This window comes from Lonchura striata, chromosome 36, assembly GCF_046129695.1.
Source record: "Lonchura striata isolate bLonStr1 chromosome 36, bLonStr1.mat, whole genome shotgun sequence".
NCBI lineage: Eukaryota > Metazoa > Chordata > Aves > Passeriformes > Estrildidae > Lonchura > Lonchura striata.
The window spans coordinates 1038911-1053656 of record NC_134638.1 but is presented as its reverse complement, the minus strand read 5'-3'; the positions used below and the strand labels follow the sequence as shown (position 1 = coordinate 1053656).

At 64.2% G+C, this 14746-nt stretch overlaps 1 protein-coding gene across 2 annotated transcripts; it reads right to left on the bottom strand.

Moving 5' to 3' along the window:
- Positions 1-1041: 1041 nt before the first annotated feature.
- OTUD5 (OTU deubiquitinase 5) lies at positions 1042-13425 on the bottom strand. 2 transcript variants are annotated; one of them, XM_077789733.1, is made up of 9 exons: positions 13278-13425; positions 12027-12120; positions 11241-11305; positions 10161-10317; positions 7195-7343; positions 6461-6646; positions 4715-4916; positions 3044-3157; positions 1042-1555 (listed from the first exon to the last, which is right to left on the bottom strand). In XM_077789733.1, exons 1-9 carry the CDS (start codon positions 13299-13301, stop codon positions 1437-1439), a joined length of 1110 nt encoding a protein of 369 aa, XP_077645859.1. In that variant the 5' UTR covers positions 13302-13425; the 3' UTR covers positions 1042-1436. The 2 variants fall into 2 exon arrangements, with proteins under 2 accessions (XP_077645859.1, XP_077645860.1); XM_077789734.1 differs by having other exon boundaries at positions 12027-12117.
- Between the last annotated feature and the right edge of the window lie 1321 nt (positions 13426-14746).

Genomic DNA, 14746 nt, shown 5'->3' with positions numbered 1-14746 from the left:
ATTTTCCCCTCCCAATCCCCATTTCTCCCCTCCCAATCCCCATTTCCCCCCTCCCAATCCCCATTTTCCCCTCCCAATCCCCATTTTCCCCTCACAATCCCCATTTTCCCCTCACAATCCCCACTTTTACCGGGCCCCCCGCGCAGCTCCATTCCCCGCGCTCGCCCCGCTCCGCGCGTGGCGCCCCCTGGCGGGCGGGAAAAGGGGCGGGGAAACCCCGCTGGCCCCGCCCACCGACCAATGAGAACCCGCCGTGAGCCGCTGGCCACGCCCCCTGACCACGCCCCGGGGTCGCCATGGAAACGCGGCCTAGTGCGACGCCACCGGGAGTTCCCGCGCCGCTCTGTCGCGACAGAACGAGACCCGAGCGCCCCGCCGCGGTTATCACGACATTCCCGGTGTCGCGACAGCACCCGCAAAGCCCCGACACCCCTCAAACCCCCGCCGGTATCGCTCGGGGCAGGCAGCGCTGCCGTTCCCCCCTTCCCGGCGCGCCCGAAGTGACTCCGCCCCCTTTCCCGCCCTCAGCGCTGATTGGCTGCCGCCACCACGGCGACGCGTCACCATGGCAACCGCGGGTCAACGCGGCCGGCCCCAAACGGGGCCCGGGGTCCCCAAAACCGCGGCGGGACCCCCCCCCCAAAAAAAACCCGCAAATCCCACCCCCCCTCTGCCTTTCGCAGGGCTCCCCCAAGGGTCCGGCCTGTCCGGGGGAGGGGGCCGAGCCCCCCACGAACAGACGGGGCCAGGGGGCTGCTGGGCATCAGTTTAATACCGGGGTGCGGGGGGTGTGGGGGGGCAGCACCCCCGGCCCCCCATTCCCCCCTCGCCCCCCAGGTGCTGGTGGGGGGGCTGGATACTCGGGGGGCGGGGGAGGGGCGGAGTGAGGACCCCCCCCCTTCCCCCCTTTTATCCCCCCCTCCCCCCCATTTCCCATCCCCCACACAGCAAACTCCCACGGTGGGGGGAGGGGGAAGACAGAGGAGACCCTTCCAAAAACCCCTCCCCCACCATTCCCCCAGCTCTTCCTTCCAGCTGGAATTGTGAGGAGGGGTCTTCTCCTCCTTCTTCACCATCATCATCATCATCTTCTTCATCTTCTCTCCCCACCCCTCCCCAAAACAAGCCGAGGTTCCTCCGCGGCGTCCAGCGCTGTGTCCCCCTCCCCCATCTCGGCCGAGGGGGGGGCTTTGGCGTCACCCCCAAATCGAGCCCCCCCTCGGCGGGCACCCAGAGTCCCTTCGGTGGATTTTTTTGGGGGTGTTGGGGGTGTTTTTGGGTGGGGGGAGGGGGGGGGTCGGCCGTGGTTTGGTTTGTTGGTTTGTTTTTTTTTGTTGTTGTTGTGGTTTTTTTGTTTGTTTTTTTTTTGGGTGGGGGAGGGTCTCTGGAGGGGGGGGTGGGGGGGTTTCGGGGGGTCGCAGTCCGGGGGTTCAATATCAACTCTTGTCGGCGGCGGGGTCTCTGTGGCGCGAGGTTTTCATGGTCTCCAGGTACTCCTGCTGCGACACCGCCAGCACCGACGCCAGGATCTCGTCGTCCTCCCAGTCGTTCAGGCCTGGCGAGGGGGAAAAACCCAAAATTTAATTTAATTTAAGTCTAAATAATCCCACAAAATGATCGTGAGCGCCTAAAATCGTTCTAAATCTCCCAAAACCCGTAAAAATGACTATTAAACAACACGAAAAACAACTTAAAGCTATAAAAATGAACCTAAAACAACACAACCACCTTAAAGTCACAAAAATGACCCTAAAATAGCCTAAAAACAACCTTAAACCCAAAAAAACTACCCTAAATCCCCCAAAAACTGCTCTAAACCTACTAAAATGACCCTAAATCCCCCTAAAAAACACCTAACATGACCCTAAAACAACCTAAAAACAACCTTAAATCCACAAAACTACCCTAAATCCCCCAAAAACCACCCTAAACCCACTAAAATGACCCTAAATCCCCCTAAAAAACATCTTAAACCCATAAAAATTACCCTAAAGCAACCCAAAAACCATCCTAAACCCACTAAAATGACGCTAAACAACCCAAAAACCACCTTAAACCCCCAAAAATGACCCTAAATCCCCCCAAAATGTCCAAAAATCCCCCCAAAATGCCCCTAAATCCCCCCAAAACACCCCTAAATCCCCCCAAAATGCCCTTGAATCCCCCCAAAACGCCCTTCAACCTCCCCAAATCCCCCCGAAACTCCCATAAATCCCAAAAAACAGAGACAAAATGCCCAAAACGCCCCTAAACCCTCCCCAAAAGGCCCCGAAATCCTCCCTAATCCCCCCAAATCCCCCAAAACTCCCCAAATCCCCCACAAATCCCCCCAAAGCCCCCCCAAAACTCCCCAAAACTCCCCAAATCCCCCACAAATCCCCCCAAAGCCCCCCCAAAACTCCCCAAATCCCCCCAAAACCCCCCAATTCCTCCCCAAATCCCCCCAAATCTCCCCAATTCCCCCCCAAATCCCCCCAAAGCCCCCGGCCCGGCTGACCGAAGGCGGTCGGGGACATCTGCTGCATGATGGCACCCCCCAAAATCCCCCCAAATCCCCCCAAAACTCCCCAATTCCCCCCCAAACCCCCCCAAATTCCCCCCAAAGCCCCCCAAAACTCCCCAATTCACCCCCAATTCCCCCCCAAACCCCCCAAACCCCCCCAAACCCCCCCAGAGCCCCCGGCCCGGCTGACCGAAGGCGGTCGGGGACATCTGCTGCATGATGGCACCCCCCAAAATCCCCCCAAATCCCCCCAAACCCCCCCAAAATCCCCCCAAATCCCCCCAAAGCCCCCCAATTCCCCCCCAAATCCCCCCAAATCCCCCCAAACCCCCCCCAAATCCCCCCTAATCCCCCCCAAATTCTCCCCAAATTCCCCCCAAATCCCCCCAAACCCCCCCAAAGCCCCGGCCCGGCTGACCGAAGGCGGTCGGGGACATCTGCTGCATGATGGCACCCCCCAAATTCCCTCCAAAGCCCCCCAAACCCCCCCAAATCCCCCCAAATCCCCCCAAACCCCCCAGAGCCCCCGGCCCGGCTGACCGAAGGCGGTCGGGGACATCTGCTGCATGATGGCGCGGCACTCGAGCGCGGGGTACAGCGACACCAGCGGCGGCGTGGCCCGGCCCGCGCCCGCCCCGAGCTGGCTGCTGGTGCCTGGGTGGGTACTGGGGTCAGGGACACCCCAAAATCCCCAAACACCCCAAAAATCCCCAAACACCCCAAACCGGGGTCAGGGACACCCCAACTCCCACCACCCCGAGCTGGCTGCTGGTGCCTGGGTGGGTACTGGGCTCAGGGACACCCCAAAATCCCCAAACACCCCAAACACCCTGAACCGGGGTCAGGGACACCCCAAAATCCCCAAACACCCCAAAAATCCCCAAACCCCCCGAACCGGGGTCAGGGACACCCCAAAATCCCCAAACACCCCGAACCGGGGTCAGGGACACCCCAAAATCCCCAAACACCCCAAACACCCCGAACCGGGGTCAGGGACACCCCAAAATCCCCAAACACCCCAAACCCCCGAACCGGGGTCAGGGACACCCCAACTCCCACCGCCCCGAGCTGGCTGCTGGTGCCTGGGTGGGTACTGGGCTCAGGGACACCCCAAAATCCCCAAACACCCCAAAAATCCCCAAACACCCCAAACCGGGGTCAGGGACACCCCAACTCCCCCCGCCCCGAGCTGGCTGCTGGTGCCTGGGTGGGTACTGGGGTCAGGGACGCCCCAAAATCCCCAAACACCCCAAACAGCCCGAACCGGGGTCAGGGACACCCCAAAATCCCCAAACACCCCAAAAATCCCCAAACCCCCTGAACCGGGGTCAGCGACACCCCAAAATCCCCAAACACCCCGAACCGGGGTCAGGGACACCCCAAAATCCCCAAACACCCCAAACAGCCCGAACCGGGGTCAGGGACACCCCAAAATCCCCAAACACCCCGAACCGGGGTCAGGGACACCCCAAAATCCCAAAAATTCCCAAACCCCCCCAAAATGGGGTCAGCGACACCCCAAAACCCCAAACCCCCCCAGTGCTCCTAGTTTCTTCCCCCAGCGCTCCCAGTGCTCCCAGGTTGCTCCCCCAGTGCCCCCAGTTTGCTCCCCCAGCACTCCCAGTCCCCCCAGTTTGCTCCCCCAGTGCCCCCAGTTTGTTCCCCCAGCGCTCCCAGTGCCCCCAGTTTGTTCCCCCAGTGCTCCCAGTGCTCCCAGTTTGCACCTCAGTGCTCCCAGTGCTCCCAGTTTGTTCCCCAGCGCTCCCAATTTGCTCCCCCAGCGCTCCCAGTTTCCTTCCCAGTGCTCCCAGTTTGTTCCCCAGTGCTCCCAGCGCTCCCAGTTTCCTCCCCAGTGCTCCCAGTTTCCTTCCCAGTGCCCCCAGTTTGTTCCCCCAGTGCTCCCAGTTTGTTCCCCAGTGCTCCCAGCGCTCCCAGTTTGCTCCCCCAGTGCTCCCAGTTTGCTCCCCAGTGCTCCCAGCGCTCCCAGTTTGCTCCCCCAGTGCTCCCAGTTTGCTCCCCAGTGCTCCCAGTGCTCCCAGTTTGCTCCCCCAGTGCTCCCAATTTGCTCCCCCAGCGCTCCCAGTTTGCTCCCCAGTGCTTCCAGCACTCCCAGTTTGCTCCCAGCGCTCCCAGTTTGGTCCCAGTCCCCCCAGTTTGCTCCCCAGTGCTCCCAGTTTGCTCCCAGCGCTCCCAGTTTGCTCCCAGTCCCACCTGGGGCGCAGGGCGAGGGCGGCTTTCCGGCCGGGGGGGCTCCGGGCGAGGGGGGCTTGGGGCCGGGGGTCTCGGGGTGCAGCCCGGGGTGCTCGGGGGAGGGCGCGGCGCTGCGGGGCCGCGGCGAGCGGCCGCTCCGCTCCTCGGGGCCGCCGGCCGCCGCCGCCGTGGCCGAGCTGCACGTGGCGCTGGCCTTGCGCGGCTGCGGGGACACCGGGGGACACCGAGTGACCACAGTGACCAGAGTGACCGGAGTGACCAGAGTGACCAGAGTGACCAGAGTGACCACAGAGTGACCAGAGTGAGCACAGAGTGACCAGAGTGAGCAGAGTGACCAGAGTGACCACGGAGTGACCAGAGTGACCAGAGTGACCAGAGTGACCAGAGTGAGCACAGTGACCAGAGTGACCAGAGTGAGCACAGAGTGACCAGAGTGACCAGAGTGACCAGAGTGACCACGGAGTGAGCACAGAGTGAGCACAGAGTGACCAGAGTGACCAGAGTGACCGGAGTGAGCACGGAGTGACCAGAGTGACCAGAGTGAGCACAGAGTGACCAGAGTGACCAGAGTGAGCACAGAGTGACCACGGAGTGATCAGAGTGACCAGAGTGAGCACAGAGTGACCAGAGTGAACATGGAGTGAGCACAGAGTGACCAGAGTGACCACGGAGTGAGCACAGAGTGACCACAGTGACCAGAGTGAGCACAGAGTGAGCACAGAGTGACCAGAGTGACCAGAGTGACCACGGAGTGAGCACAGAGTGACCAGAGTGACCAGAGTGACCAGAGTGAGCACGGAGTGACCAGAGTGACCAGAGTGACCAGAGTGAGCACAGAGTGAGCACAGAGTGACCACGGAGTGATCAGAGTGAGCATAGAGTGAGCACGGAGTGACCAGAGTGACCAGAGTGAGCACAGAGTGACCAGAGTGAACACAGAGTGAGCAGAGTGAGCACAGAGTGACCAGAGTGACCAGAGTGACCACAGGGGACACAGAGTGAGGGGAAACTGAGGGGACACTGAGAGTGACAGTCATGATGACACCGAGGGGACACCAAGGGTGACCCGGGCAGTGAGGCGACACTCATGGTGACACCGAGAGTGACCCGGGCAGTGAGGCGACACTCATGGTGACACCGAGGGTGACACGGGCGGTGAAGGGACACTGAGGGTGACACTCATGGTGACACCAAGGGTGACCCAGGCAGTGAGGGGACACCGAGGTGACACCGAGGGTGACGCGGGCGGTGAGGGGACACTGAGGGTGACACCGCGGTGACACCGAGGGTGACCCAGGCGGTGAGGGGACACCAAGGTGACACCGAGGTGACACCGAGGGTGACCCAGGCGGTGAGGGGACACTCATGGTGACACCGAGAGTGACATGGGTGGTGAGGGGACACTGAGGGTGACACTGTGGTGACACCGAGGGTGACGCAGGTGGTGAAGGGACACCAAGGTGACACAGAGGGTGACATGGGTGGTGAGGGGACACCAAGGTGACACCGAGGGTGACGCGGGTGGTGAAGGGACACCAAGGTGACACTGAGGGTGACATGGGTGGTGAGGGGACACCGCAGTGACACCAAGGGTGACCCGGGTGGTGAGGCGACACCAAGGTGACACCGAGGGTGACACGGGCAGTGAGGGGACACCACAGTGACACCGAGGGTGACGCGGGTGGTGAAGGGACACCAAGGTGACACTGTGGTGACACCGAGGGTGACGCGGGCGGCAGCACCCACCTGCCGCGCCTGCTTCTCCTGGTCGCGCAGCCACTGCAGGTAGGACTCGCGGGCCACCTGCTCCTCGATGGCCTCGTTGGTGGCCTCCCAGTCGGTGGCACGCTTCTTGTCCTCCAGCATCTGCTGCTCGATCCACGACTCCTCCGACGTCTTGATGGCGCTCTTCATCAGGGACTGCTCCGCCAGCTGCCGGGGACACGGCGGTGGGGACGTGGGGATGGGACAGCGGGGACAGCAGGGGGGATTGGGGACATTGGGGACATTGGGGACACTGGGGGGATTGGGGACATTGGGGGCATTGGGGACATTGGGGACATTGGGGGGATTGGGGACACTGGGGACAATGGGGACAGCGGGGGATTGGGGACACTGGGGGGATTGGGGACATTGGGGGGGATTGAGGACATTGGGGACACTGGGGGGATTGGGGACACTGGGGGAGTTGGGGACATTTGGGGGATTGGGGACAATTGGGGACATTGGGGACACCGGGAGGGTTGGGGACATTGGGGACATTGGGGGGATTGGGGACACTGGGGACAAACTCGAGGTCCCACCCATCAAAGTCAGGGTCCCACCCCTCAAACTCAAGGTCCCACCTCCAAAACTGGGGGTCCCACCCCCCAAAGTGGGGGTCCCACCCCCCAAACTCAGGGTCTCGCCCCCCCAAATTCGGGCTCCCACCCCCCAAATTGGGGGTCCCGCCCCCCGAACTCGGGGTCCCCCCGCCGTACCCCCGGTTTGAAGGAGGGCAGCCCCAGCCCCACGCCGATGGTGGCCTTGTTGGGGTTCACCACGGAGTTGTAGTGGATGTTGCGGTGGTAGCTGACCCGGATGGGCTCGTCCTCGTTGTGCTGGATCCCGTGGAACGTGTTGATGGGCTCTGGGGACCCCGAAAATCCAGGTGGGACCCCGAGATCCGCGTGGGACCCCAAAAATCCAGGTGGGACCCCAAAAATCCAGGTGGGACCCCAAGATCCACGTGGGACCCCGAGATCCACGTGGGACCCCAAAAATCCAGGTGGGACCCCGAGATCCGCGTGGGACCCCAAAAATCCAGGTGGGACCCCAAAAATCCAGGTGGGACCCCAAGATCCACGTGGGACCCCGAGATCCACGTGGGACCCCAAAAATCCAGGTGGGACCCCGAGATCCGCGTGGGACCCCAAAAATCCAGGTGGGACCCCAAAAATCCAGGTGGGACCCCAAGATCCGCATGAGACCCCAAAAATCCAGGTGGGACCCCAAGATCCATGTGGGACCCCAAAAATCCAGGTGGGACCCCGAGATCCATGTGGGACCCCGAGATCCATGTGGGACCCCAAAAATCCAGGTGGGACCCCAAGATCCAGATGTAAACCCAAAATCCATTTAGGACCCCCAAATTACAGATGGGATCCCCAACGTGTTGATGGGCTCTGGAGGACCCCAAAAATCCAGGTGGGACCCCGAGATCCAGATGGGATCCCTGAAATCCAGATGGAACCCCAAAATCCATATAGGATCCCCAAAATACAGATGGGATCCCCAATGTGCTGATGGGCTCTGGGGGATCCCAAAAATCCAGGTGGGACCCCGAGATCCAGATGGGACCCCAGAAATCCAAATGAGATCCTCAAAAACTGACTGGGATCTCCAACGTGCTGACGGGCTCTGAGGGACCCCAAAAATCCAGGTGGGACCTCGAGATCCACGTGAGACCCCAAGATCCAGATGGGATTCCCAAAATCCAGATGGAACCCCAAAATCCATATAGGATCCCCAAAATACAGATGGGATCCCCAATGTGCTGATGGGCTCTGGGGGATCCCAAAAATCCAGGTGGGACCCCAAAAACCCAGAGGGGATCCCCGAGAAACAGCCGGGATCTCCGAAAATCCAAACAGGATCCTCAAAAAAACACCCGAGATCCCAAAAAAACCCTCCGAGACCTCCAAAAAAGCAGCTGTGACCCCCAAAACGGCACCTGAGACCCCTCCCCACCCCTCCCAGTTCCTCAGAGCCCCCTCCCCAGTGCTCCCAGTGCCTCCCCAGTGCTCCCAGTTCCTCAGGGACCCCTCCCCATCACTCCCAGTCCCTCAGAGCCCCCTCCCCAGTGCTCCCAGTGCCTCCCCAGTGCTTCCAGTGCCTCAGGGACCCCTCCCCATCACTCCCAGTTCCCCTGGGACCCATTCCCAGCACTCCCAGTCCCTCAGGGACCCCTCCCCACTGCTCCCAATTCTTCAGGGACCCCTCCCCAGCACTCCCAGTCCCTCAGGGACCCCTCCCCAGTGCTCCCAGTCCCTCCCCAGCACTCCCAGTTCCTCAGAGACCCCTCCCCAGCACTCCCAATGCCCAGGGGACCCCTGTCCATCACCAGGGACCCCTCCCCAGTGCTCCCAGTGCCCAGGTGACCCTTGTCCTTCCTCAGAGCCCCCTCCCCAGTGCTCCCATGCCCCTCAGGACCCCTCCCCATCGCTCCCCCTCCCTCAGGACCCCTCCCCATTACTCCCAGTCCCTCAGAGCCCCCTTCCCCATCACTCCCAGTCCCTCGGAGACCCCTCCCCACTGCTCCCAGTCCCTCAGGACCCCTCCCCATCACTCCCAGTCCCTCCCCATCACTCCCAGTTCCTCAGAGCCCCCTCCCCATCACTCCCAGTTCCTCAGAGCCCCCTCCCCATCACTCCCAGTCCCCCCCCATCACTCCCAGTCCCTCAGAGCCCCCTCCCCATCACTCCCAGTTCCTCAGAGCCACCTCCCCATCACTCCCAGTCCCTCAGAGCCCCCTCCCCATCGCTCCCCCTCCCTCAGGACCCCTCCCCATCACTCCCAGTCCCTCAGAGCCCCCTTCCCCATCACTCCCAGTCCCTCAGAGCCCCCTCCCCACTGCTCCCAGTCCCTCCCCATCACTCCCAGTTCCTCAGAGCCCCCTTCCCCATCACTCCCAGTCCCTCGGAGACCCCTCCCCATCACTCCCAGTCCCCCCCCATCACTCCCAGTCCCTCAGAGCCCCCTCCCCATCACTCCCAGTTCCTCAGAGCCCCCTCCCCATCACTCCCAGTCCCCCTCCATCACTCCCAGTCCCTCAGAGCCCCCTCCCCATCACTCCCAGTCCCTCCCCATCACTCCCAGTTCCTCAGAGCCCCCTCCCCATCGCTCCCCCTCCCTCAGAGCCCCCTCCCCATCACTCCCAGTCCCTCCCCATCACTCCCAGTTCCTCAGAGCCCCCTTCCCCATCACTCCCAGTCCCTCGGAGACCCCTCCCCACTGCTCCCAGTCCCTCAGGACCCCTCCCCATCACTCCCAGTCCCTCCCCATCACTCCCAGTCCCTCAGAGACCCCTCCCCATCACTCCCAGTCCCCCCCCATCACTCCCAGTCCCTCAGAGCCCCCTCCCCATCACTCCCAGTCCCTCAGAGCCCCCTCCCCATCACTCCCAGTTCCTCAGAGCCCCCTCCCCATCACTCCCAGTCCCCCTCCATCACTCCCAGTCCCTCAGAGCCCCCTCCCCATCACTCCCAGTCCCTCCCCATCACTCCCAGTTCCTCAGAGCCCCCTCCCCATCGCTCCCCCTCCCTCAGAGCCCCCTCCCCATCACTCCCAGTCCCTCCCCATCACTCCCAGTCCCTCAGAGCCCCCTCCCCACTGCTCCCAGTCCCTCCCCATCGCTCCCCGTCCCTCAGGACCCCTCCCCGCCGCTTGCAGTGCCCCCGGCACGCACCGGTGCCGTACTGGTAGACCTCGACGGGCCGGTTGTACATCTCGGCCATGGCCTGCATCTCGATGTGGTTCCCGTGGCACGTGCTCTTGCGCTTGCGGTTGATGTAGGTGGTGAAATCCTCCGTGACGTAGTTGGAGAAGTAATCGGCGTTCTTCATCTGGGGACACGGACACGGGGGGGACGTTGGGGACACTGGGGACAGGCTGGGGACAGTGGGGACATTGGGGACGGTGGGGACGGTGGGGACGGTGGGGATGGTGGGGACATTGGGGATGGTGGGGACACGGGGACAGGCTGGGGACGGTGGGGACATGGGGACAGTGGGGACATTGGGGATGGTGGGGACATTGGGGACATTGGGGACATGGGGACAGTGGGGACAGGCTGGGGACACGGACACGGGGGGGACATTGGGGACACAGGACAGCTGGGGACACTGGGAACACAGGGATGTTGGGGACATTGTGGACACGGGGACAGGCTGGAGACATTAGGGACAGGCTGGGGACACAGGACAGGCTGGGGACAGTGGGGACAGGCTGAAGACATTGGGGACATTGGGGACAGCTGGGGACATGGGGACACTGGGGACAGGCTGGGGACAGTGGGGACATGGGGACACTGGGGACACTGGGGACAGGCTGGGGACAGTGGGGACATGGGGACACTGGGGACACTGGGGACACTGGGGACAGGCTGGGGACACTGGGGACACTGGGGACAGGCTGGGGACAGTGGGGACACAGACACGAGGGGGACATTGGGGACACAGGGACAGGCTGGGGACACGGGGACGTTGGGGACAGTGGAGACACGGACATTTGGGACAGGCTGAGGAGGGACACACTGGGACAGCCCTGGGGACACTGGGGGAGGGAACAGCAGCCTGCTCCCCCCAGGGCTCTGAGCACCCTCCCAGTCCATCCCAGTTCCTCCCAGTCCATCCCAATTCCCTCCCAGTGCCATCCAGTGCCCACCACTGCCCTCCCCAGTCCCTCCCAGTTCCATCCCAGTTTTCCCCAGTCGATCCCAGTCCCCTCCCAGTCCATCCCAGTCCATCCCAGTTCCCCAGTTCCTCACCAGGTAGTCCATGCAGTGCTTCCTCACCACCTCGTGCATGTCCTGGTCTCCGTACACCTGATCGGCTGGGGGGACACACAGGTGACATTGGGGGGACACAGGTGACATTGGGGGGGATGGACAGGTGACATTGGGGGGGACGGACAGGTGACATTGGGGGGACACAGAGGTGACATTGGGGGGACACAGGTGACATTGGGGGGGATGGGCAGGGGGCATTGGGGGGACATGCAGGTGACATTGGGGGGGGACGGGCAGGTGACATTGGGGGGGGGACGGGCAGGTGACATTGGGGGGACATGCAGATGACAGTTGGGGGTCTGTGGGGGATTTTTGGGGGGGATTTTTGGGGGATTTTTGAGGGGATTTTTGAGGGGATTTTTGAGGGGATTTTTGGGGGGGATTTTTGGGGGGGGTCTGTGGGGGATTTTTGAGGGGATTTTTGGGGGGATTTTTGGGGGGGATTTTTTGGAGGGATTTTTGGGGGGATTTTTGGGGGGATTTTTGGGGGGGATTTTTGGGGGGTCTGTGGGGGATTTTTGGGGAGATTTTTGGGGGGATTTTTGGGGGGATTTTTGGGGGTGTCTGTGGGGGATTTTTGGGGGGATTTTTGGGGGGATTTTTGGGGGGATTTTTGGGGGGATTTTTGGGGGGGTCTGTGGGGGATTTTTTGGGGGGATTTTTGGGGGGGATTTTTTGGAGGGATTTTTGGGGGGATTTTTGGGGGGGTCTGTGGGGGATTTTTGGGGGGATTTTTGGGGGATTCGGGATGGTTTCGGGGCTCACCCACGGCCCGGAACAGGCAGGCCCCATCCTCCTTCATGCGCTTGATGATGAAGCCTTTCTTCTCCCGCAGCGCCTTCTCGAACCGGTGCTCCTGCTGGAGACACAGCCGGGCTCGGGGGGGTCCCGGGGGGCCCTCGGGACATTCGGGGGTCCCTCGGGGCATTTGGGGGGTCCCTGGGGGTCCTTCGGGTCATTGGGGGGGGCACAGGATGAGGGGAGCTGAGGGAGCCACAGGGGATGAGGGGTGGGGTCACAATGGGGGGAAAAAGGTGGGGGGGTCAGGGAGGTTCTTAAGGATGGGGGGGGGTCCTGGGGGGGTTTAGAGGTCCCTTGGGCCATTTGGGGGGTCCCTGGGGGTCCCCTGGGTCATTGGGGGGGGTACGAGTTGGGGGGAGCTGAGGGAGCCACAGGGGATGAGGGGTGGGGGCCAAAAACGGGGGGTTCAGGGGGGTTCTTGGGGATGGGGGGGGTCCTTTAAGGATTTGGGGGGTCCCCCGGGTTATTTGGGGGGGGTATGAGAGGGGGAAACTGAGGCAGCCACAGGGGATGAGGGGTGGGGGTCCAATGGGGGGGTCCCGGGGGTGTCACCGAGAGGGGACACTGGGAATGGGGGGGGTGGGGGGGAAAACTTTGGGGGACAGGGAAGGGTCCCAAAGCGGGGGATGGGGCACCCAAAGCGGGGACAATTTGGGGACAATTTGGGGACAATTTGGGAACAAACGGCAGCAAAATGGGGACGGCGACAACCCCGCATGGGGGGGGGCGGCAACATCGGGGACACCGAACCCCGGCAGGACCCCCGGTGTCCTCCCGGTGTCCCCCCGACATCCCCTGATGTCACCCAGTGTCCCCCAGTCCTCCCCAGTGTCCCCCCAGTGTCCCTCGCTGTCCCCCCGGTATCTCCCGGTGTCCCCCCCCGGCCCTCCCCCGCGTCCCGGTGTCCCCCCGGTGTCCCCTCGCTACTCCCGGTATCCCCAGATGCCCCCGCGCTGTCCCCGCCGGTGCTCCCCGGTGTCTCCCGGTGTCTCCCGGTGCTCCCTCGTGTCCCCCCGGTATCCCCGGTCCCCTCCCCTGTAGCCCGGTCCCTCCCCGGTGTCCCCGGATGTCCCCGCGCTGTCCCCTCGCTAATCCCGGTGTCTCCCCGCTGTCCCCCCAGTCCTCCCCGCTGTCCCCCCGGTATCTCCCGCTGTTCCCCCGGTATCTCCCGCTGTCCCCCCGCTGTCCCCGCTGTCCCCGCCGCTCTCCCCGCACCTGCTCGGCCGTGGCCGGGTCCATCTCCACCCTGCCGGCCTCGTACTCGTCCTCGCTGTTGTAGCCGCCGCCCGCCTCGTCGGGCCCGGGGCTGCCGCAGCCGGGGCCCAGCCCCAGGCCGAGCGCGATGCCGCCGGGGCCCGGTCCCGCGGGGCCGCCGCCGCTGGGCCCGGCCCCGCCGCGCCGCCGCCGCTTGCTGTGCCCGGGGCCGCCGCCGCCGCCGCCGCAGCCGCCGGGCCCGCGGGGCTCGGGCAGCCCCAGCGCCGCCGCCTCCAGCCCCAGCAGCGCCGCGGGGCCGTCGGCCGAGCCGGGCCCGCCGCTACCGGCGCCGCCGGGCCCCGCGGGCGGGGGGGACCCGGCGGCCGCGGCCCAGCCCCGCAGCGGCGGCGGCGGCGAGGCGCGAGGCCGCGGCCCCCCCACGCCGCCGGGGCCGCCGGCTTCGCCGACGCCTCCGGGGCCTCGCTCGGGCCCCGCGTCCGCTCCGCGCTCGGGCCCCGCGTCCGGGCCGGAGTCGCCGTCGCCGTCGGGAGCCGGTACCGGCTTCTTCTTGGGGAGGATCGTCATGGCGGGGCGCGCATGGGGCGGGGGCGGGGGGCGGGCCGGGGGCGCGCGGCGCGGCGCGGGGCGCGGCGGGGCCGGGGCGCGGCGGCGGCGGCGGCGGCGGCGGGGCCGGGGCCGCCCCGGCGCTGAGGGGCCGCGGGCGCTGCGGCCGCCGGGGCCGTGTCAACATCAACAGCCGCCACCTCCGACCCCGCGCGCGCTTCCGCCTCGCCCGCGGCGCGCCGCGCCATTGGCTGCCGCGGGAGAAGGAGCGCTCCGATTGGTCCGCAGCCGGGAGGAAGTCCCGCCTTTCTTCTCCTCCGCCTCCGTGAGGGGAGGCGGGATGGGCGTTGCCATGGGGATGGAAGGGGAGAGCGCGGATTGGGCGAGGCGGGGAGGGACGGGCGGTGATTGGTTGGTTTTGGGGGAGGGAGGGGAGGGGGGAGGGAGGTGATTGGTTGGTGGAGGTGCCGGTTGAGCGGAGAGGGGAGGGGTGGATCGGTGTAAACGTGAGCGCTGATTGGGTGGCGGCACGTCAATCATCGCTGGGCGGGAGCAGCGAGGAGACGCCGAGCGTTGATTGGCGCGGGCTTAAACCCCGCCCACGTCGCCACCTTATTGGCTACAGCGAACGACCTAATTTCCTATTGGCTCAGGCGCGGCAGGGGCGGAGCCCAGCTGGGATCCCGCCCCTTTGAGGACCCCACTCATCTGTCAATCACCCACAAGCCCCGCCCCTTCCCCGCCCTCCCACGTGGTCCAACCCCCCAGGACCCCCCCCAGGAACCCCAAAAACTCACCAGAAACCCCCAAAACTAACCAGGACCCCCCAAAACCCCCCAAGACCCCCCCAGGACCCCCCAGAAACCGCCCAGGACCCCCCAAAAAACCCCCAGGAACCCCAAAAACTCACCAGAAACCCCCAAAAC